The sequence below is a fragment of the Zootermopsis nevadensis genome, unplaced genomic scaffold, assembly GCF_977971745.1.
Source record: "Zootermopsis nevadensis isolate Lab colony 2312 unplaced genomic scaffold, Znev_1.0 Znev_ptg000028l, whole genome shotgun sequence".
Lineage (NCBI taxonomy): Eukaryota > Metazoa > Arthropoda > Insecta > Blattodea > Termopsidae > Zootermopsis > Zootermopsis nevadensis.
The window spans coordinates 21050476-21074157 of NW_028259160.1; the positions used below are offsets into that span (position 1 = coordinate 21050476).

General features: G+C 39.0%; 1 protein-coding gene across 18 annotated transcripts; it reads left to right on the forward strand.

Moving 5' to 3' along the window:
• The first annotated feature begins 1831 nt into the window (after positions 1 to 1831).
• On the forward strand, positions 1832 to 22199 carry LOC110833714 (CCR4-NOT transcription complex subunit 4). 18 transcript variants are annotated; one of them, XM_087357844.1, is made up of 10 exons: positions 1832 to 1916; positions 2701 to 2787; positions 4048 to 4162; positions 6103 to 6366; positions 8192 to 8278; positions 10013 to 10202; positions 13471 to 13573; positions 16072 to 16229; positions 18121 to 18238; positions 19932 to 22199. In XM_087357844.1, the coding sequence occupies exons 3-10, from the start codon at positions 4061 to 4063 to the stop codon at positions 20251 to 20253; spliced, it is 1344 nt and encodes a 447-aa protein (XP_087213970.1). In that variant the 5' UTR covers positions 1832 to 1916; positions 2701 to 2787; positions 4048 to 4060; the 3' UTR covers positions 20254 to 22199. The 18 variants fall into 18 exon arrangements, with proteins under 18 accessions (XP_087213970.1, XP_087213974.1, XP_087213975.1 ...); XM_087357845.1 differs by lacking the exon at positions 1832 to 1916 and adding an exon at positions 2098 to 2176; XM_087357843.1 differs by lacking the exon at positions 1832 to 1916 and adding an exon at positions 2306 to 2453.
• The last annotated feature ends 1483 nt before the right edge of the window (positions 22200 to 23682 follow it).

The following is a 23682-nucleotide window of genomic DNA, read 5'->3' on the forward strand; positions in this document are numbered from 1 at the left end:
TTATATTTCCACTGTAGGTAAAAGGTTTATAAAAATAGTTTCAAATTATTTAAGTATTTTCATAAAGTAATACTATATTATTCATGAACTCATACCTTTTCAGTACTAAAGTAAATGATTTTATATTCTATTTGGCTTTATGCAACATATTTTTTAAGTGTCTAGGGGGCTATAATCAACATATTTCAAGGAGAGGAGGCTCATTCTTCCCTTGCCTGTAGGTTGCATTACCAACTTTTGACATGACTGTCTTTAAAAGAAGTACCAAGACAGTGCCCCCAACTCTCAGTGCTATCCAAACCACCCCACATTTACTATACAATTAAGATTGTGTCAGATTAGGCTAGGTTGTGGTATGTTTTGATTTGTTAGGTTAGGTTAGATGAGGTTGGTTAAGATGGAGATAGACAACATTGAGGGATTACTTAAAACTGTTGATGACTTGACAAATCTATTTCCAATGGCTAAGCGCACATGTAACAAAAAATCTGCAAAGAATGTGTGTGGAAACAATGAGTATTCTGGATTACATTTTTCAGTCTTGTTAAATTATCATCCTATCATGTAATATTATACAATCTCAGCTACTTGCAGCATTGTTACTCAAACCACAGATGAAAATAAATAAACCAATCAGTACTTATCCTTTATCAGCCTTTCAAGGCTAAATTAATCATTTTCACATTCACCACTACGTAACAAATGCAAGTGAGTAGATATTTTCAAAAAAGTTAAAACAAACGATGCAGGAATTTAAATCAAAACCCAATGTACCTCTTCCAGTACTGTCTGGTATGATAACTGAAGCAGTCCTTCCAGGTCTTAGCTGCTATTATGAATGTGATTGTTCTCTACCTTCAATATTGTCAGGAGTTATGATTAATTCCTCGTTAATGAAATTTTCACAAATCTGTTCTTTTAATGGTTAAGAGTTATTTAAACAACTCGGTAATCAGGAATTACAAAAAGTTGAATAATTGACATCTTGAATTTAAAAATACCCTTTTAGAGCACAAATTTCAGAAATTTGTTGCTTCAGTGGTAAAGGTTACCAAGTGTGTAGCAAAGTGACATGGACCTACAATTTGCATATTAAGTGTTTAATTACATAAAAACAGATAAGTTACTGTATACTGACAACTATAATGGCAACATTTTTACCATGATAACAGGTAAGGTAGAATATATTGTTTATACTATAAATATTAAACATTATTTTCCATTGGCACTAATTTGCAGCTCTCTGTCTCCAATTTTCTATTTCACTTCTCCTATTGTGTAGAAGAATTATTTAACTTTAAAATTGTTAAATACTATAAATATTTATATAAATATGTATAAGTATGCAATTATAATTTTGTTGTAGAATTTTAATATACTAAGTGTTCATATTCGTACTATGACATGTTTAACATCCTTGGCTTGTACTATAAGAGACATAACAAATGTAAATAAATTCTGGTAGGTTCTCCAGTAACATTGGTCTCAATAGTATATACATTTGTTTTCTTTCTACCTGCAAGCTAATAATATAGGCAAAACGCACAGTTTGGTCACAGTTACTGTGCCATTTTGACGTAAATACATCTATACGGAAGGGTCATTCGGCAAAAAAGTGAAAGGAAAACGTGGAATGTGTAAGATCCGTATCAACAAATCGACAACAATGTTTACCTATGGAACGTCGTGTTTACTCGGCATTGTTGATACCTAGGAAAACGTGTAAGATCCATATCAACAATGTTTAAATATGGACCGATAACAATGGTCAGCTTGCGTGCATTGTTATGTTACCTAGGAAACGTCATCTGTTTACTCGGCATTTTTGTGTTACATTACTGCCGTCAACAACCCGCTTTCGTTATTGCGGAAAGAGCTGAGCTGTAAATCGCTTGTAGAAGTGCGTCGTAGACTAGGTAATTTTGACATTACATTACATTTCCTTACATTACATTATATTCAGCTACATTCCTTTCATTGTATTTGTTGCTTAAATGTAATTTAAATACAGAGACGTATTTACGTCAGATTCTCCGGAACCGTGGTTCCACTGTCAATTTTTCTTTCAAACACAAATGTAGTGGGTTTATCATCTGTCCCTGCTCACTGACCCAAGAAATATGTAGAAGAGCAGAGCACATGAAAACTTTAGCTTCGTTAAAACATAACCACAAAAGTATGTATTGTCATAGTTAATTCCGAACGTACAATTCATTTCAGCGGGACTTTACAGTAAGATTTGTTTTGAAACGCAGTATTAATATTATTTACGTAACTAGTGCGTGAAAGAGGTGCGCTGGAATTTTGTTTCATTGAGTATATATGCAGTGCTAGAGGTGTTGGTACACTGTATAACGTTAGTAAACTATTAACTCTGAAAAGTGGCATTTATTTGAAGCTACATGAAATTGCAGTTACAAACAGGAGGGATCGATAGTGCAGTGCTGCATAATGTAAATTGTTTATAAAAATACTGGTGAAAACTACACGGTTTAAATGTTTTTAACTGTGGGATTTTAATTTACAGAACAGTATGTTCCAATTCGTGTCATTATATCGAACGTTACTGTTGTAGGTCTTTTATCGTCATATACTATGCCGTTTCTTATTAGCAGCTGTTCCATTTATGAATGTGACGTTAATGTAGCGACTAGGTTAGAGTAAATATTCTCCGTTACTTTATAGGTTGGTTATTCACAGGTTGCTTCACTTCGAAGAGAAGTTTGCTAGTTTGCTGGACATTTGATCTGTGTATTGAGGCCACTTTGATTAGAGAAATAGATCAAGGTACGTAAATGTTTGTCGGCGTTGTCCAAGATTGACAGATACCTTCTATGTGACGTAAACTACATTTTAGTTCAAAATAACTGCGGTTGTTCAATGCCCATGCGTGTTACAGGAATGTCAGTTGCCAAATTATGCAGGGACTGTGAAATGTAAAGTAACAATTTATTTCCTCTTTGACTTGTTTCGGACGCCTTCGCAGTAGCCTTGTTTATGTGGTTGGAAGGAAATGTGTATTTCTACACCTTATAATGTGATATTAATTTTACAAGATCAATCATCTTCAGGCAAGACTTGTTTTTCTTATGCTGTATGGATATCTTGATTTCTTGTTGAGGGTTGTTTTGTTATTCATAGTAATTTTTCTTTTAATTACCATGTATTGAACACAGTCAGTATATTTTTGTGTGTGTGTAAATTCCTGAAAGTAGTGGCATTCCACTTTTCTGTGGATTTTTTTGTTTGCATATATTCACTTTTTAGAAACTTAGATTTGTGTAATATTTTTTATGCCATGTGGTGATTTTAATTCTGCTGAAATTTTTGAGGATTATTCAGAGTTTTGGGGCTTCTACCTGTATTATTTTATTAATTTGTTGTTATGTTATGTACTTTACTTGGGTAACTACATCAGACAACACTATGTACAATAATGTGAAATTTTGGTAATTAGAAATGTCAGTGGACAGTAATGAAGAATTGGAATGGGACTTGTTGAAGCTTTTAGTAACATAATATTATTTCTTATTTGTCTGTTATTAGACCTGTAGAGTCTCATTATGAGATAATAGTTATATTAGTGTTTCTTTACTCAGGCTATGTGAATTATAGGAATAATAACCTCAAATCCTACCTAACAGCAATGTCTTTACTAAAATATTAAAATATTTTGTATCTAATTTTTATTCAACCCACAAGACAGCCATCTTCTTGATTTCCATGTAAGATTTTGAAATTCAAGGATAGATTGGATTTTCCAGGTTCTTGTGATGACAAGGATGAAGATGGCTGACTTTATGATGTTACGCTATACCTTACTACACAGTGCAACATTACAGAAAACAAGCAAGGATAGGTTTTTAAAATTTGTGTGTTCTTCTTTTGGCAAAACAGAGAATTATTATGAAGTGTATCAGCAACAGAGTTTGTGGATCTGCGTAATAAAATTAATTTTTTAAAAATTAATCTTCTAAAACATATCCCACCACCCTCACTCCAGCATTTCCCCCCCTCATTTGGTTACTGTTTTATGTATGTTTGCAGATACTTGGTCATCATGTTGAACCAAAGTGGGGAAGAACCTGTGGAGTGCCCTTTGTGCATGGAACCACTTGAAGTGGACGACCTCACCTTCTTTCCTTGCACATGTGGTTATCAGGTCAGCATATAAATATATATATACCTAAATACTGAATTGAATTTGTCTCTTTGATCATTTTGTGTTTACACTGAAAACTGGTGTATGCAAGTCACATACTAATAGAAAAAATTATCCTCTGTTGATCGGATGATGTATATTTAGCGACGAAAGGCACTTTTTTTGTGCCATTATAGTCAGTACCTGATCCACGTCCCTTAGGATATGTAAATTCAAAATTTATAATAACAGGGGTAGCTGTTAGTCAATAAGATACAAACATTTACATTCATAGTACTTTGGTTACATATCACGCAGAAAGGGAAGCGTGCTCGTATCATTGCAATACAACCTAGAAGTTACTGAAATTGTAGAGGGCTTATCACGTCAAATTCACACGTCGTCAAGCACCTGGCTGATCATATATAAAGAGGATTTGTCATTTAGGATTTGGGGTTTTCACAGTGGTGAGTCTGAATATGACTGTCTTCTGGGTTGTTGCGCCGTGTAGTCCGGTAGAAGTTAACCGACGTTTCAGAGGTCATACTGCCTCCGTCATCAGAGTATGAAGATTTCTGTCTTCTGGGTTGTTGCGCCGTGTAGTCCGGTAGAAGTTTACCGACGTTTCAGAGGTCATACTGCCTCCGTCATCAGGGCAATGGGTCATCACTTTCTCTTTGAAGAAGCTAGGGTGTTTCTTCCAGATGCCTTCCTTCAGATATTTTAGTGTTGTGCAGTGAGGGTCTGCATTGATTGTTGCGAAGTGGTCCAGAAACCAGAGAATACCCTATGCATCCCCAACTAAGTTCCATCGGTAACACCTTCCCATCAAGTGTTATGGTTAAGTGCTTAGTACTCCTGTTTCATATTTTGGAGGTTCTGGTTACAAATCTTAGTCAAGAGACTGTCTACTTGGGTTTTCCTGTTCCTCCTGGCAGATGCCAGGATTAAACTGTGACCATTTCCTTCCACATACTTTACAGTTCATCATTCATCTGATCAGTCAGTATAGTGACTGGCTACGGACTGGGCAACCGGGGTTCGATCCTCGACGGGGGCAAAGGATTTTTCCTCTAGCCTCTGCGTCCAGACCGGCTCTGGGACCCACCCAGACTCCTCTACAATGGGTACCGGGGGTCCTTTCCCAGGGGTAAAGTACGGCCGGGGCATGACGTTGACCACTCACCCCCATCTAGTGCCGAAGTCAAGGAAGAGAGGAGCTATACCTCCGCTCACCCCAAGCGCCTACATGGCGTATAGTGGGACAGCTTTACTTTTACCTTTTACTGACAGCATTGCTAAATTAACAAGTAAATAAGCAGCTTCCCCCTAATCTGCAATGCCGTGAACTTCTTGTTGGTGTTGTTTCCGTTTGACTAATGCTGCTTTTAGTGTCAGCATGAGATGATGAAACATGGGTTTAACATGTGCATCACCTGAACGAAGATATTCAGGGTAGACACCCTGGTTCGCTCACAGAGAAAGTGGTCCTTTTTCAGGATAATGCCTACTCCCATACAGTCCGCGTTACAATGCAACTCCTGGAGTAGTTTCACTGGGAATGTTTTGCCAATCCACCACATGCCCCAGACTCTGCATCTAATGACTTTCACACCTTTGGACTGCAATGGAAAACAATTCTAAGGTTTGGCGTGATATGTAAGCACTGAACCCTGGTTTCTTTTCTGTGGTAATAGTACAAGTAGTGTTTCACTAGAACATATATTGCAGTCACTTTTGTGATTGATTATGTAGAGAAATAGAGCATTTGTCTGTTAAAAATTTTTATGTTGGACATCTTTGTCATTCTTGGATGTTACCTATTGAAACCTCTCGATAATTTCTTATCTCAGTAAATAAGCATTGTTGTATGTCGTTGCTCTGAATGTTCATACATCTTTTCTGTGACTGTACCTGTTAAGTGTGAATTATAAACTTTGTATATGCGCGTGTGTTTACAGATCTGCCGTTTCTGCTGGCACAGAATCCGGACGGATGAGAATGGGTTGTGTCCGGCTTGTCGGAAAGCATACCCAGAGAACCCCGCAGATTTTCGACCTCTTTCCCGAGAGGACGTGGCCCACCTCAAGACTCAGAAGAGACAAAAGTATCAACAACGCAAGCAGAAGATAATATTGAACCGTAAACATCTCGCAAATGTCCGTGTTGTCCAGCATAACCTTGTGTTTGTTGTTGGGTTGCCTTCGAGGCTGGCGGATGCAGAGGTAATTGAAGTCTGCTGTGCCCATATCATTGATATTCTCTCACTTAAAATTTTGATAGCAGTAGTTTATACGCCATCTATACAGAAAATATGAGATTTCAGGTCATGACAGTGACGAAGATGTTTGTATTCTGGTTTGTAGTGCCATGTAAAATTGCAGTTCTGTGTGAAAGTTCACACAGGAAATATTTTAACTACTGAGACTCCAGTAGATCATTTGATCAAACAAACTTATCCATCGCTGACAAAAATTGCAAGTTACAAGAGTTGAAGATTTTGAAGGTTCTCAAAGCATTAAAAGGGAGAAATTCTTTTCAGAAGGACTGGGATTCATGTTTTGCAAAGTAAATTTCATTGGGAATAGTGAATTCCACCTGTTTGTTTAAGAATTATTTAGATTTGTGTCTTTCAAGCCGTGGTTAAACTTTAATGAAAGTTGTTTTCGTATGTAATTTATAAAGTTCTTTCTTATTCCATGTTCTTTGGATACATATTTTAACAGAAATCGGCACGAACGTTCTTGAAAATGAAAGATGGGCTTATTTTACACTCTGTTATGACATTTATTTTTCTTTTTCTCTCACTTTACAAATCACAGTATTTATTATGGAACCTCAGACTTTACACTAGTTATAACTGTGCCCTTCTTCATGTCTGTATTCATATCTGAACACAGACTACTAACTGCACTGGTCCATAACAATCAGCTTCATGCTTGCACACAGTACACAGTCCTGTGATTGTTGGTGCTATGCAATGGGAGACCCTGTCACTCAGCTGTACTCACTTTTGAAAGGTGCATAGTAAGTTCTGCTATATTCCACAAGCCTTGAGATGTTTCTACTTGCTGCCTGTGTCTTCCATCACCAACCAGTAGCTGCTGGAATGTTCAGTGCACACAGGCTGCTCGACGTCTCATACAGCTGCCTCCGAGAGGCTGTAGTATGGAGGCTGTGGTGGTGGGGGCATGTTCGCATGTGCAGCCATGTTGCAAATGCTCATTCTCTGGCTATCATGACTTTATGTGCAACTGTATGTTAACGTGCACATATCTATCACTGTAGGTTATAATTTTTCAAGGGAAGAGTTAAATTATATTTAAACTGTTTCGCAGTATTTTTAAAGCACCTTTATTTTACTAATATATATCACAAGAGGATCTTCTTCTTCTATGGCTGTCGGTCCGTATTCGGTCCACGGCCTCCTCAATTCTCCTCTTCCATTCGGTCCTCTGTTAGGTCCGTCTGTCCGAGGCTTTGATCGAGGTTTCGAAACATCTTCCTTTTTACGGTGCAAGGTTGTTAGCCTTGCGACCAACCCCCAACCTGGAGGACCAGGGTACCTGTCCTAGTCTGACCTCTCCCCCTCGACCAATCTGGCTAGGGAGGGCCTACCAGTAGCTCTTGGGGTCACTGAGGTACTCAAGCCCCACCACCACGACAACGTGCAGGTACCATTAAGTGGGGATCACCATAGGATGGTCTGTTACAATTTTACTGCAATCTAATAAAATTATTTATGAAAGATTCTCAGGCTACAACCCGCATCAGGTGGCTGAAAGGTGAACAAACCATATCTTCTGCCAATGTTTCAAGAAAAATCTCTCTTCTCATCCTCAGGGCTGCTGGGTAACCAGTCCGTTGGATTAAGATATGGTCTGTTCACTGTTCAGCCACCTGACGCGGCTCGTAGCCCGAGAATCCTTCATAAACTTCAGTTGCCGCGAAAGCTTCACCTCATATTAAAATTATATTAAAACATTTATACGCTCAGAATTTTAAGAATCCACTTGCACCCTTAACAAATTTACTTTTTTTTTTTTGTAGGTACTGAAGAAACACGAATACTTTGGAAAGTTTGGAAAGATTCAAAAGCTTGTCATCAATCAGAGCACTTCCTATGCTGGATCTCAGGTGTGTAGTAGCCTCTATCAATCCAGGTGTGTTTGGTATAAAAATAATCTAATATCAGTTTTAACATTGTAATACTATTTACATGTATGCTATTCTAGATTCATTATTTTGTATGCTAAACATAGCTGGAATATTAAATTGTACACAAACAACAGAACTGTCGCCTATAGAATTATTTTACCCTCGTTATCAATACTAGGTACAATGATAATGTTAGATAAAAGGATTTTAGTTAAAATAAAGTAATGTCCTTCAAAGCTATAAATAAAGAAGTTTCATTAAGCGTCAGTAGTCTTCACTAGAAGGGTTTTCAACCCCTTAATAGATTTAGAAAATATCACTTATTTTAAACTTGGCTTTTCTTATCCTTGATTGTCATCATCAACTTCAACTTGAAGTATAAGTGTCGCTAAGAATTTTATTTTTCAGATTTTTTTTATTGTCCCATTTGTTCTCAGGAATTTTCATTCTTTATTCTCTGTGTCCTTTGTATTGTTTGCTGACCACTTGCCTTACTAATTTTTTTCTGAATTTGGAGCCAAATGAAAGTATATTATTTTAGTTAAGTTTTGGGATTTTTGAACATAAATAAAGTAATCTGTATGAGTCACAAACACAAGAAATGTTTCTGCGTGTTATTCCAAGTTGTCTCGGGCTCTGCTTACATGGTTCCGCTCTTTGTAGAACTCGTATTTCATCTGAGTCTAATTTTTATTTCTGATCAAGAATCGTTACTGGAGACTCAACAGAAATTTTTTCTACATAGCTATCATAATTGTCAGGGTCACTTCCATATTCTATAATCAAAAATTATCATTATCATCTTATAGGTTTATCCTTTTCCTGGCATTCCTCGTCTTGAACTAGTGTAAACTGTAACACTTTCCTTATGTATGATGTTCATAATACATCTTTCTTTGTAGAGAATCTGTTGAATGCTTTCCTGGTACTGTTTCCAGCTCTTTTTAAATGAATATATTGGTCAACTTTGTTCAGTTCACAACATGATTTTCGAGTATGAGTCATGTTCGCAACTAACAACAAGAGACTTATGAAGATGAATTTAAATTGTGGTAATAAAACAACTGACGTGGTAGCAAGGACTGATTTTTGTGATGGACAAATTGATAACTTGAATTATAAAACACTTCTTATTCTTCTTCTCTTGCACTACAGCCCTTGGTGGGCTCTGGCATCCCGATTTTCTGGACAATGAAATATTTTCCGGGTATCAGGTCGTCAGCCTAATGCCCCAACCTCCAACCTGGAGGACCAGTGGACTGCTCTTTGTCTGGTCTCTGCCCTTCGACCTGTCTGACTTGGGTGACCCTACCAGGAGCTTAAGCTCCCGCCAGCATAGCTCTCAGGGTCCTAACGGGACACACAAACCTCCCCGCCACGGTAAGGCGGCAGCCCTCGGGGAGGAATTGTAAAACACATTGAATATATTGTTGCAAGGATTCATTACCAGGTCTGCATCGTGTACATACAGAAAACCACCTCCTGCAGCCTGTTGGTAGACTAATTAGCAGAAATTATTTTCCATTCCCTATATTAGCACTGAGATCAAAGCAGTCAGGAAAGACAGAGATTACATGTAAGGTTTGTGAAGACAGAGACAAGCAGTAGACAATAAATGCAACTAAAATGATGTAGCGAAGGTTTTACTAGTGTTGATAACTCTTTTTCTTTCATTTTCAATAATTGTTCGGTTCATGGTGTAATCATTTCTAGGGACCTAGTGCCAGCGCATATGTGACATACCAAAAACCGGACGATGCTCTGCGGGCAATTCAAGCAGTCGGTAATATCGTGGTGGATGGCCGCACCATCAGAAGTTCCCTAGGTACAACAAAATACTGTTCATACTTCTTGAAGAACCAAATGTGTCCTAAAGCCGACTGCATGTATCTCCATGAAATAGGTGAGGATTTTATTTTCTCTTATGTAATTCAATTGTACGTGCTTCGTCTTCAGGGCAGGACCGCGAGAGGAATAAACTCAAATCAAGGTTGTGTGTAAGTGGGTTTGACAGCTCTGTATGGTATCCTTTGTGTTGATTGTTTCTTATTTAATTCAGTGTTGCCAGAAGCAGTGTGTACTTAAACATATTAGTGTCTTGTAAAGGAAAATATGCAGCAGTTTGACGCATACACCTCTATGAAATGACTAGTGCGAAAAGTGAAAGTTGATGCCATTGGATGGAGGAATATCAGGACGTCACAGCCAAGTAAACAGTGTGGGCTGTGCACGATGGCGGTATACAGCAGGAAAGGGTGTGTTTATTGTCAAAACATTGAATCAGACCAGTGCGTAGGTTTTGTGACTGTGCAGAGACAGTTTTGGGCGAAATTCAACATGTGACAGGCAGTGGGAAGATCCGCAATCAGCCGTCTGGCACAAAAGTTTGGATTAACTGGTGGTGTACGTGATGACAAGAAAAATGTGGTGAGAAAGCACAGATCAACACACAAGCAGGACAATATAGCTTGTGTGTGCAAAGCGCTACTTTGTAATCTGAGAAAATGAGTGATCTGATGTTCCCAGCCACTAACAAGCCAGGAGCAGCTACAAAATGACATCATTCAGAGTGCAGGACACAACGCTCTTCTTTGAAGATTTCTGTCTTCTGGGTTGTTGCGCTGTGTAGTCTGGTCGATGTTTACCAACGTTTCAGAGGTCATACTGCCTCCATCATCAGGGCGATGAGTATGAAGATTTCTGTCTTCTGGGTTGTTGCGCTGTGTAGTCTGGTCGATGTTTACCAACGTTTCAGAGGTCATACTGCCTCCATCATCAGGGCGATGAGTATGAAGATTTCTGTCTTCTGGGTTGTTGTGCTGTGTAGTCTGGTAGATGTTAACCAACGTTTCAGAGGTCATACTGCCTCCGTCATCAGGGCGATGAGTATGAAGATTTCTGTCTTCTGGGTTGTTGCGCTGTGTAGTCTGGTCGATGTTAACCAACGTTTCAGAGGTCATACTGCCTCCATCATCAGGGCGATGAGTATGAAGATTTCTGTCTTCTGGGTTGTTGCGCTGTGTAGTCTGGTCGATGTTAACCAACGTTTCAGAGGTCATACTGCCTCCATCATCAGGGCGATGAGTATGAAGATTTCTGTCTTCTGGGTTGTTGCGCTGTGTAGTCTGGTAGATGTTAACCAACGTTTCAGAGGTCATACTGCCTCCGTCATCAGGGCGATGAGTATGAAGATTTCTGTCTTCTGGGTTGTTGCGCTGTGTAGTCTGGTCGATGTTAACCAACGTTTCAGAGGTCATACTGCCTCCATCATCAGGGCGATGAGTATGAAGATTTCTGTCTTCTGGGTTGTTGCGCTGTGTAGTCTGGTCGATGTTAAGCAACGTTTCAGAGGTCATACTGCCTCCATCATCAGGGCGATGAGTATGAAGATTTCTGTCTTCTGGGTTGTTGCGCTGTGTAGTCTGGTCGATGTTTACCAACGTTTCAGAGGTCATACTGCCTCCATCATCAGGGCGATGAGTATGAAGATTTCTGTCTTCTGGGTTGTTGCGCTGTGTAGTCTGGTAGATGTTAACCAACGTTTCAGAGGTCATACTGCCTCCGTCATCAGGGCGATGAGTATGAAGATTTCTGTCTTCTGGGTTGTTGCGCTGTGTAGTCTGGTCGATGTTAACCAACGTTTCAGAGGTCATACTGCCTCCATCATCAGGGCGATGAGTATGAAGATTTCTGTCTTCTGGGTTGTTGCGCTGTGTAGTCTGGTCGATGTTAACCAACGTTTCAGAGGTCATACTGCCTCCGGGGCTTCCCCAGTTTCTCCGTGGCATCCCAACAATTACTCCATTCACACACAGAAGAAGGCAATGGCAAACCACTTCTGGATCATCTGCCAAGAACGTATATGAACAGGTCCCAGTCCGAGAAAAGGATAGAAGGATCCTGTTCTTATGGATCTGTTGTCAGACAGAACACTAAATAAATAAATAGTCTTGAAGTAAGACACTACAGTTTGTAGACTTTTGGCATCGATGTGTCCTCTGTGAACCCTGGAGAGGGAGCAGCAGTAGAATGTTCACATGCAGGAGAATGCTACGTTCTAAACATGCAAACTACGTGATGAATGTAGGCTTGCAAGTGAATTGCTAACAGTTGGTGAAATGTCTAGTTTTTGGTTGGCGTCTGTATGTCTGTGATGATATTTCAAGCCTCTGCCAATGCTAGGCACTACAAATCAATTCTGAGATAAGGGCACTCACAGGGTGAACTGGGTTACTCAGAATGAAAAGGTGACTAGATGACAGCAGAGAGAACGCACATTTCAACCTGGGCTTTGAGTCGTAGTGCGTACCCTTTCATCTTGAAGCGTACTAAAAAATACTACACAGCCATAAGTTTCTAAAACCTGTTATGAAGGAAAGTATGCTGGATTTTTTTTTAAACAGGTGAATTAACTTCTTCTCATGCGGATATATCCATTTGTGAAATGCAGAAGTACAAATACATTTTTTGGCCTTTAATAATCTATTTGCAGACCAAAGATGAAACCTTCATTTATGCTGTTCTGTAGTCTGGTGGCCTGAATATGTACTTAGTTTTCTTTGATTTAACCTCCTTTCTAACATATGTTTAAGCTTATGTGTTTTTCTTTATGATATTTATGTTTGCTTCTGGTAAATTAACATGACTGGCATAGGCCAGAAGCTGGGGTGGCTCATTCAGTCTTTGTTTTCTTGGACTTTTACGATGGCACATTCTAAAGCAATGGTGACAAAGCATCTCCTTGTTTCAGACCAATCTGAATAGAAAGTGCCTCAGCCAAATGTTTGGCTGTACGGACTCACTTCATTTAAACACATTTTAATTAACCAAACTAGTTTTATTGGTGTAATAAATTCAGTGAGAATGTTTTACAATACTTCCATCCTAACAGAATCATACGTTTTCTTGAAGTCCATAAATATCTGATTTAAAATTCCATTGTACTCCCATTTTTTCTCCAGTATCCGATGAGTCAAGAATTTCTGATTACCAATTCATTGTGTCAAAATCCACACTGATTAATCCCAATAATTTTATCTATGTATGGAGTTAACTTTGACAGAAGAAAGTTGGATAGATGTTTTTATCTTGCATGGATCCAGTATTTCGTTTTCTGCATGGAATTTTTTGGTGTACAATGATATAAGAATATTAGTGTGTCTGTGTTGCAGGCGACGATGAAGCAAGTTTCACGAAGGAAGATATGCAACAAGGAAAGCACCAGGAGTATGAGAAGAAACTGCACGAGCAATTGCTCAGTGTTAGCAGAGAAAGGTTGGTTGACTGAGAAGTACATTTTATTTTGAAATATCAGCGGTCAGAAAACTAGCCTTGTAAGCCAGGGGTCTCGGGTTCAATTCCCGGTGGTGCTCAAATTTATAACTTGTGTTGGGCAAGGCCGTGGTCTAGGCATCACGGAGTTTTCCTCCGGGGGCTTCCCCGGTTTCTCCGTGGCATCCCAACAATTACTCCACTCACACACAGAAGAAGGCAATGGCAAACCACTTCTGATCATCTCTGCCAAGAATGTATATATGTATGAGCAGGTCCCTGACAACCTGAAGAGGTTGGAAGGATCCTGTTCATAATATATGGACCTGTCATCAGACAGAACACTACAAATAAAAAATAAATCAGAGTTACCTGTTTAGCGCGGGGTTACTCAGTCAATATGGTGACTGGCTACGGACTGGACGACCAGGGTTCAACCCCCTATGGGGGCAGGGGATTTTTTCTCTAACCTTTGTGTCCAGATTGGCTCTGGGGCCCACCCATCCTCCTCTCCAATGGTTACCGGGGGTAAATCACGGCCGGGGCGTGACGCTAACCACTCGCCTCCACCTAGTGCAGAGGTTAAGAATGAGTAGGAGCTATGCCGTCTCTTCCCCCAAGTGCCTACGTGGCATATAGTGGGACAGCTTTACAGGGTTACCTGTTTGGAAAGTGTATAAAGATAAAGAATAAGTAGCTGCAAACCTCCAACACTTTTTCTTTAGGAGACCGTTTGCCACATCAGCGTATCACATCACAAGTGGAGTAATGGTTAATATGGTGTGCAAAAATACATCAGACTGCATTTTTATCGTGCACGTTTATGAGGGAAGAGCGAGTGGTTGGCACATAGGGGTTTCTGCTGTAGCCTTTGAAGAGAAAGTCTGCTGTGTTTACCAGGACAGTTACTATGTACAAAAAAATCTCTTTGGACAAAAATACGATATTGTGTGGAATTATCTGTTTGAATTGTGACCTTCCAAAGGACTTAGTTGAAGAATCTAAGAAGCTAACACCAGGGAAGTTTACTTTTCAACAGAAACAAGATGCACTTGTTCTCAGCTTCTGGGATAAGAGTCAGGTAAATATGGTAACAACCCTTCACGTTACAGAAGCAGACATGAAACAAAGTATATCATTGATTATAACATCTGTGCACATAGCATAGATTCTGCTGACCACCATCTTTCTTATTCCCTGTAATGTGAAAGACGATAAGGTGGCCAAGGAAAGTGTTCTTTTATCTTCTGAAGTTTGCTGTTACCAACTCAGGTGATAACGACACAGCAATATACGAGGCTGGTCTACAAAGTAAGTTTCCCTGGGGCCGTTTACAGAAACAAAACACAATTTTATGGAAATATTTATTGCAACAGATACAGCAAGTGTCCAGCTATTTTTCAACATATTTGCCACCGGAATTGAGACATTGGTCATACCGTGGGACCAACTTTTGAATACCTGTGTCGTAGAAGTCTGCCGCCTGGGATTGGAACCACTGTGTGACAACCATCTCCGCCTCTCTGTCATTCTCAAAACGCTGACGCTGACCAGACAGGAATTTCTTGAGGTGTAGGAAAAGATGGAAATCACTGGGAGCGAGGTCCGGGCTGTAGGGTGGATGATTAAACACCTCCCAGCTGAACTCCTGCAGGAGACTTGCTGTCCGTCGAGCCGTGTGCGGCCTAGCGTTATCACTGACCGCACTTCACAGTCGGCGGGAGCTGGAATAAGAACCTCCATCTTCAACAGCTGCAACGATGCTACTGTGAGAACGCGGGAAGTGCCGTTAGTGCATGAGCCATGCTACGTCATTGCTCTATCACGTACGCACAGTCGCTTCGCGCAATATAAGGTTTGCTAGCTGTGGGACGAGTGGGAAACTTACTTTTGGGACGCGCCTCGTATTACAGTATGTCTCAAATGTAACATGAGAGAAAGAAAATTTTGTGTGTGAAATTTGTCTGCTTCCTGAAGGTTGCTATATGCAGTACCACACTGTCAAAGTCTACTAATGTTGATGTGAAATATTTTATCTTCTCTATCCCAAATATTGCAAAGTACGAATTCTTTCTGCTCACTGTGCAAAACCATATCCCTGGGCTTAATTTCACGAAGTTCATATCATATTTACTGAAAATATATCTCTGATTCAAAAGCTGCTGAGGTAATTTTTTAATCCCAGCATAGAAAATGTAGAATGCCAGTGGTCTGAGCAGATTCCAACTTGCTTACGGAATGTAAGGGCAAAATATTATCAGTGAATCTCATCTGTTCAATATCCCAAGGTTTGTAAGATTTCACAGCGGAGAGTTTAAAGATTTCTGTCTTCTGGGTTGCGCCGTGTAGTCTGGTCGATGCTAACCAACGTTTCAGAGGTCATACTGCCTCCGTCATCAGGGCGATGAAACGTTGGTAAACATCGACCAGACTACACAGCGCAACATCCCAGAAGACAGAAATCTTCATCCCAAGGTTTCCTTGTTTTGTTTTATTTTCAGCAGGAAACTAATATCATCTGTGGCTGTGTCTTCGAATGCTGCTAACTGTCACAATATGAATGGCACTGCTACAGACTGTCCATCTTGTGTTGGTAGCAGTATCAAAGAAGTATCGCCTATAAGACATACGAGGTTTACACCCGTTGGACATTATAATGGTAAGACAACTTTTCTATTGATCTTTCTAATCCAGTTTATGGTTCAAGGCCAAGTTATTTTTCAGTTCCATTGACACAAAGCTTAATCATCGCTATCATTTTAATGTTCGGATCAGGACATTCTACCTTCATAAATTTTTCAGAAGTGAATTTTGCTGTTATGTACAGTAGACTAATGTATTAAACCTCTCCATGACAAAATTACGAGTGTGTTTTTGTTGACTGTAATATACACAGAGTATTCTTATCCTTTGGTTTTTTCAGCTTTAATTCAGTGCAGAAGTTTGGATTTTGCTGATAAACCATGTTGAATGTTGAGATGCCATTTTTAATTACTGTGAGTTCAGTGTTTCAGGTGGAATGATTTGGAAACACAAGTGGCATGAATTATATATGAACTTCATCATATAACCCACTGAGATGTGCTTAATTTATATTCCACTGTCTTTTGGTTCATGAGCAATGTTACAGTCAAATGGTATACATTTAATGTATACATCCTATTTTAGTTTGACATGGTACATCTTTTGCAGCATTCATCAGGTCTACAACAATTAGTATTCCTTAAGACATTAATTTGTTACAGTTCAATCTGTCAGTTGTACATAACTGCATAAAATATGCTCAACATAACATTTGACCCACGGTTCACTCTTCATCAACCCCTGATTACATGGCATCTCGCCACATCCAACGCCAATCATCTGTACCCTCCTGTTGGTCACTGAAAGGGCTGGTATATCCCGTTCTTCTCTCTCCTGTCCCGGCATTCTGTTCAGCTCCAAAAATGACTTTCCCATTGGTCTAACTCTCTCCTCGTCATCCCTGGCTGTGATTGGTCAGTTCCTTAACCTGATCACTCTCTTACCCTGATATAAAGCAGCTGCTTCTGACATGACTTAATTCAGCCCTGATGATAGAGACATATTTCTCTGGAACATTGGCAAGAAGCCAATTTCTTCACATTGCCGGCACCCAAAAACAGGTTCAGCATAAACCCATTTTGTGACAGTATTGCAAAGGTCTTTGTTTATTACCTACTGACAGAAGAGGAGACCGTCTTATATAAATAAGTGCCCTGTAACTTGAATTACATGAAGATTTCTGTCTTCTGGGTTGTTGCGCTGTGTAGTCTGGTAGATGTTAACCAACGTTTCAGAGGTCATACTGCCTCCTTCTTCAGGGCGATGAGTATGAAGATTTCTGTCTTCTGGGTTGTTGCGCTGTGTAGTCTGGTCGATGTTAACCAACGTTTCAGAGGTCATACTGCCTCCGTCATAAGGGCGATGAGTATGAAGATTTCTGTCTTCTGGGTTGTTGCGCTGTGTAGTCTGGTCGATGTTAACCAACGTTTCAGAGGTCATACTGCCTCCGTCATCAGAGTATGAAGATTTCTGTCTTCTGGGTTGTTGCGCTGTGTAGTCTGGTCGATGTTTACCAACGTTTCAGAGGTCAAACTGCCTCCGTCATAAGGGCGATGAGTATGAAGATTTCTGTCTTCTGGGTTGTTGCGCTGTGTAGTCTGGTCGATGTTAACCAACGTTTCAGAGGTCTTACTGCCTCCGTCATTGCCCTGATGACGATGGTTAACATCGACCAGACTACACAGCGCAACAACCCAGAAGACAGAAATCTTCATACTCATCGCCCTTATGACGGAGGCAGTATGACCTCTGAAACGTTGGTAAACATCGACCAGACTACACAGCGCAACAACCCAGAAGACAGAAATCTTCATACTCATCGCCCTGATGACGGAGGCAGTATGACCTCTGAAACGTTGGTTAACATCGACCAGACTACACAGCGCAACAACCCAGAAGACAGAAATCTTCATACTCACCGTTGTGAAAACCTCAAATCTTACATTGAATTACATGCCTTGTTTCAGAGACTGACATATCATCCAGTGAGAGCAGTAAAGGTGATTACGGTCAACACAGGCATAAGGTTTACTTTCAGACAAGTAACTTTGAGAAAACACACATATCAGACAAAGAAAGTAAAAGGTGAGGTTAAATTCAATATGTAAAAGATATGATTATGTACGTTTTGCAAGGTAGAGAGCATATTGTCATTTGATTCTAAAGGGTTCTGACGATGGTGGATTGCACTTAAAATTATTCACTATCTGGACTTTTTCCATCATCCTTGTTTAAAAGAAAGAAACCACGACGTTTCGGAAACTGGCTCTGTCTCAACATATCCATTTTTATTTTATCATATTCTTACTACCATCTGCTGACAAGACTTGTACCCAGGTGGATACGTTGACACAGTTGGATGACATGTTGTCCAGCGATGGAGACTAGCTCTATCTGACGGACTCAACTGAGTAGATACCCTTTGCCTGAAGACGGTAACAGAGCCAGTTTCCGAAACGTTGCGGTTTCTTCCTTTTAAACCAGGACGATGGAAAAAGTCAGATAGTCAATTATTTTAAGAGCATATTGTTAGTTTATGAAGGTGTGGACTGGATTCATCTGGTACAGGAGGCAGACCATTTGAGGATTCCTGTGCACACAGTAAAAGACCGAGTAGGATTTTCGGTTTCTACAGCAGACTTAATTTTATTGATTCTAGGAAATAGCAGATATCTGATTTGTCTTTCAAGTCATTATTTTGCTGTGACGTGCAGCAGCTACAACCATTTTGATTTAAGAATTTGTTTTCGATCCATGGTAGGGAGTTATAATACGCAATTAATGTTAGGGAACATGGATTTTTGCATTAATTTAACTGCTCATGACAAAGTTTATAGCTCAGGGGCATGTATATGTAAAGATACTTCTTGTCTTTTATTAAATTGTGGTGTAAGTCTTAATTCTTACTGTAGCTTTCAAGTAATTTTTCTGTTGTCTCATTCGAACACTTTAAGTATCGTGTTGACACTTACAAAGAGACGTGTTTGATTATTATATTATTTTTTTGATTTGGTTCAGGTTTCGTAATGTGGAAATGGACTCTGTCTTTTTCTCTCTTAGGTCCAAATATTCTCCTCAGTATTTGTTCTTACACACGACATTCTGTATCTTCTTCTCTTTGAGTGCAAGACCCATGCAGAAGAATTGGTGGGATTGTAGTTTTTGTATATGTTGATCTTTTTGGTTTTTAGGTCTCGCATTAAAGGAAGAATAGAAATTGAAACTGTTCAAGAGCAGGGTGCTTCAGAGAATATTTACATCTAAGAAGGCTGTAGTAACAAGAGACTGGATAAGATTGCATAATTTTTACTCTTTACAAAATGTTGTTAGGGTAATGAACAAGGCGAACAAGACGAAAGAATTCTACAGGATATAAATGCAGTGGAACAGCTCCATCAAGGAAATGGAGTCCAACCATGACGGATGGTTGTTCTTGGTCTTTGCAAGGCAAAGATAGAACCATTCCTAAAGCAAAACTAATTTTACTTTAATTGAATTTTGGGCCAGAATAGCCATTTTAATTTTATTTTTGTCAATCGTAATGCAAAAATATTGTGTTTAATAGTGAATAATGATTTATTTTCATTTAAATAATGTAATAGTTTCAAATTGCACAGTAAATGATATGTACATTCGTTCTTTCATACAAATAACAAAAATGATGACAAAAGACTGTGCATGTTACAACTGTTTGATTGTCATATTTATGATCAGCATACAAGACTTAATTGTGAGTTGTGGTCTGTTAATATTATTTGTATATATTATGTGTTAGCAGGAAAGAAGGCTGTCGAAGAAGAGCAACAGCACAAGATAAACAGAAGAATAAACAGATTTGTAACTTACCAAACATAAAAACGCTCTTGGAGCATGTCATAGACGAACCCAGTTCAAGTGGAGATGTGAATGAATGTTCAAAGAATATGAATTTAGAAATTTTGGAAAGTGAAGACTATGTACAGAGTAAGGAAAATTTGAGAGCCAAATTTGATTCAAATGGGGAAAAGCATTTGTGTCGCGGAAGAGGTTGCGTATTTTCTGATCAGAGAGCCGTCTGTTTTGTCTCGGCTGGTAGTATCATTGCAAGAGGAGGTATATGACATCACTCAGTATTCATTTCTATGTTTTTATTTTATTTTGTGTGCTGAACATTGCCCAGTCAGAAAAGTTAAATGTCATACATACATATTCTAAATTAATACTGTGATAGAAGACACTCTAAGTTTCAGCACTACTTGCACCAAAATCTACCATTAATCATGATCTTGAGCTATTTTTCCCCTCCTAAGATTTTCGCTAACCTGTTAACCTAACAGCTATCTTACTGTGATCCTCCCTTTTTCTTCTTGGTCTTCCAAGATGTCATTTTGTAAGAGGTTTTCCAGAAAGTATGAATTCCTTGGGCAACTTTTGTGATGTACATGGAAATGCTTTGAAGCTGCATATTGTACAGGATTGTAACTAGCGAAAAGAATATTTTGGCAAAGGAGATAGAATGATAAACGGTTACTCAATATTAGTGGTGGACATGGAAGTAGACAGAAAGCTTTTTTCCACCTGCGTATTCCTCCTCACATTATGTGATGCCAAAACAGAACATATAAATTTCAGTCTAGCTGTCATGCGAAACTTTATTGAAAATGCTGGGAATTTACCTCATTTGTGTTGTCCCATTGCCAGACCAGGCTGTCAACAGTTCTTGAACTGTCAAACCCACACATAACTAGCCTTCAATTTAAAATTTTTGTGCTGTTTTAGAAGCTTTCAACTACAGCATTTCAGTAGAAACTGTACACATAGCTAGACTTCTTCAAGTACACAACATGAGCATTGACATCGTTATCGGTTTGAGGGAAGGCACTTTGCTTACCACAAAATGCCTACTTACTTTTAAGAGCATTCTTTAGATTTTTTTCTTAATCATCTCTTTTTATACCATTCATTCACATCAAATTTACAACATGCAGGTCTTTTGCCACGTTTCTCTGCGTACTGAACAATATGCAGTTTAAATCTCGCAGTATAACTTAGTCTTGTCTTATCCATAGCTAAGGTGTATTTGTTACTGTAAAACACAAAAACCAACAAACCAGGAGACATATTCAGACTAATTGAGTGTCAGCAGTTTGTACTTACAAATTTTGTATTTTCTGTTGCTCTCAAAGCAAATTCACACCGTCATTTGATTGACGAAAAGTATCAGTGTATCCAAGTCAGCTTTACTCGTATAACAGAATACCACCTACAATAATGAATTCCAAAGTAATCTCTCTTTTTTTTTTTGGTACCTGTATTTTATTTATTTTGAAGCATGTTGTACATGAATACTTGATATTTTAATTTTCCAGTCCAAAAATAAGGATGTATGTTATATATTTTTGTTTGTTATTGTTGTTTCCAAATACAAAAAAAATTTGTAAAGATTCTAAATTATTAATTTTATGTTACATATATTATTACTGATTGTGTGTCACGTTTATATATTTAGTACATGCCGTGAGTAATTTTTTGTTTACTCCTCGCATAGCATACAAGAGTAACTCACAGTCTTTCTGTTCTGTGTACATGTTTTCTTATTTTATACATAAAATCCATGTAAATTGTTTTGTTTGTGCAAGATAATGTAAACTATGTTAATATTGTACTTCCTCAAGGCACGTGCTGGCAACTGCTGGAAAACTAGTAAAATCTTCTGAGATTTGAGATTCTTATCAGTTTTGGTCTTCTGGGTGGTAATGTGGTGTGATATTGGTCACGGTGAAGTTGGAGGTGATAATGAGATTGGAGGTTTTTAGTGTTTTGGGTCTTGAGGGCTAAAGATGATTTCAGTATATTCCTCCAAAATGTCGGTATCTCCCTACAAGTCCACGTTGCATTGGAAATCAGCAGACCGTCATTAACAATTGGAGGGATACGTTCCTCTGCAACACTGATAACCACCTACAAGACCATATAGTGTCACAGCCCAGAAAATAATCCATATGCAAAGAGATGGTGAAAGGATTATTTGACATTAGATCAGTATTAAAATTAATTAATATTTTTATTTATTTATTTATTTTTTTGTATTCCATGTCCATCACTCCATAACATTTACTTCAATTTCATTGTTATAAAATTAATTTTTATGAAAACTGCAGCTGAGAGACAAAAGGTGGATTAGATTCACCACTGATCACTTTACAAGTTAAAAATTGTATCATAACTTGTCTCATAATTATTTATAAGCTATTTAAGAATCACAGTTTATGAGGTTGCTAAAGATATTGAGAGCTGAAGATTACTGTCTTCTGGGTAGTTGCGCCGTGTAGTCTGGTAGAAGTTTACTGACGTTTCAGAGGTCCTTCCTGCCTCCATCATCAGGGCGATGATCTTCTACCAGACTACATGGCGCAACAACCCAGAAGACAGCAATCTTCAGACTCACCACCATGAAAACCTCAAATCCTACATATTGAGAACTCTTATTAAGAGCCAGAGAACAATGAATTCGGAAATAAAGCTGGAAGGACTTCATCTGAAGGAGCAGAGAGAACACCACAGAAATACCCAAGCCAACTACAGCTGTATCAACTCCATAACTTCATTTGACTCCTCCCATCTCTCCTTCTGGCTCCTGTTGTCACTGACCCCCAACCACATATGGTCTCACCGCCACACTGTCCATCCCCTAAAGGGACCACTTTTTCTCCCTTTCTCTGTATTATCCAAATCTTCCTTCCGATGCTCCAAAAAGAGCTCATTCCTGTCTGCCCATACAGGCTCTTATTGGCCAATCCCTCTCCATCCACCTTACCCATCTCCTGTCCCTGTATAAACCATCTACTTCTTCTTCTATGGCTCTCTGGTCCGTATTCGGTCCACGGCCTCCTCAGTTCTCCTCTTCCATTAGGTCCTACCGTCTGTCCGAGGCGTTGATTGAGATTTCGAAACATCTTCCTTTTTACAGTGCAAGGTTGTTACCCTTGTGACCAACCCCTAACCTGGAGGACCAGGGTACCTGTCTTAGTCTGACCTCTCCCCCTCGACCAATCTGGGTAGGGAGGCCCTACCAGTAGCTATGACACCACCAGCATAGCTCTAACCATCTGCTTACTAATGCTTATCACTTAATTCCTGATGAGGCAGTTTGTCCCTTGTAAATGTTGGCAACACAGCCCATTTTCACAGTGTGCAAGAACCTTATTGCAGGATCAGTATGTTATATTTAATATTATTACTGTGTGTTGTGGCTTATGCATGGTGCAGCTGGTCCCGTGTCTCTAGAATACCACTAAAATGTTAACCAGCGTTATAGGACTTTAAATCCCCTGTTTCTGAAAGATAAGGTAAAAGTAAAGCCTGATTAATTTCAGCTGTGCAAATAAAAATGATTGACTTTTAAATAGATTTGAATTATTCATTTCTATTGTGGATATCATCAATGGGGAATAGCAGTTTGTGCCGAAAATATATTAAAAGTTAAGATTGTCATCTTTTTCTTCTATGTCTCTCCGGTCCGTATTCGGTCCATGGCCTCCTCAATTCTC

Bases quoted from the DNA above. Each gene is read 5' to 3' on its own strand.
- LOC110833714 (XM_087357844.1), top strand. From the start codon at position 4,061: ATGTTGAACCAAAGTGGGGAAGAACCTGTGGAGTGCCCTTTGTGCATG. The intron at 8,279-10,012 runs GTGTGTAGTAGC...AATCATTTCTAG, and splicing joins CTTCCTATGCTGGATCTCAG to GGACCTAGTGCCAGCGCATA. The intron at 13,574-16,071 runs GTTGGTTGACTG...TTTTATTTTCAG, and splicing joins CTCAGTGTTAGCAGAGAAAG to CAGGAAACTAATATCATCTG.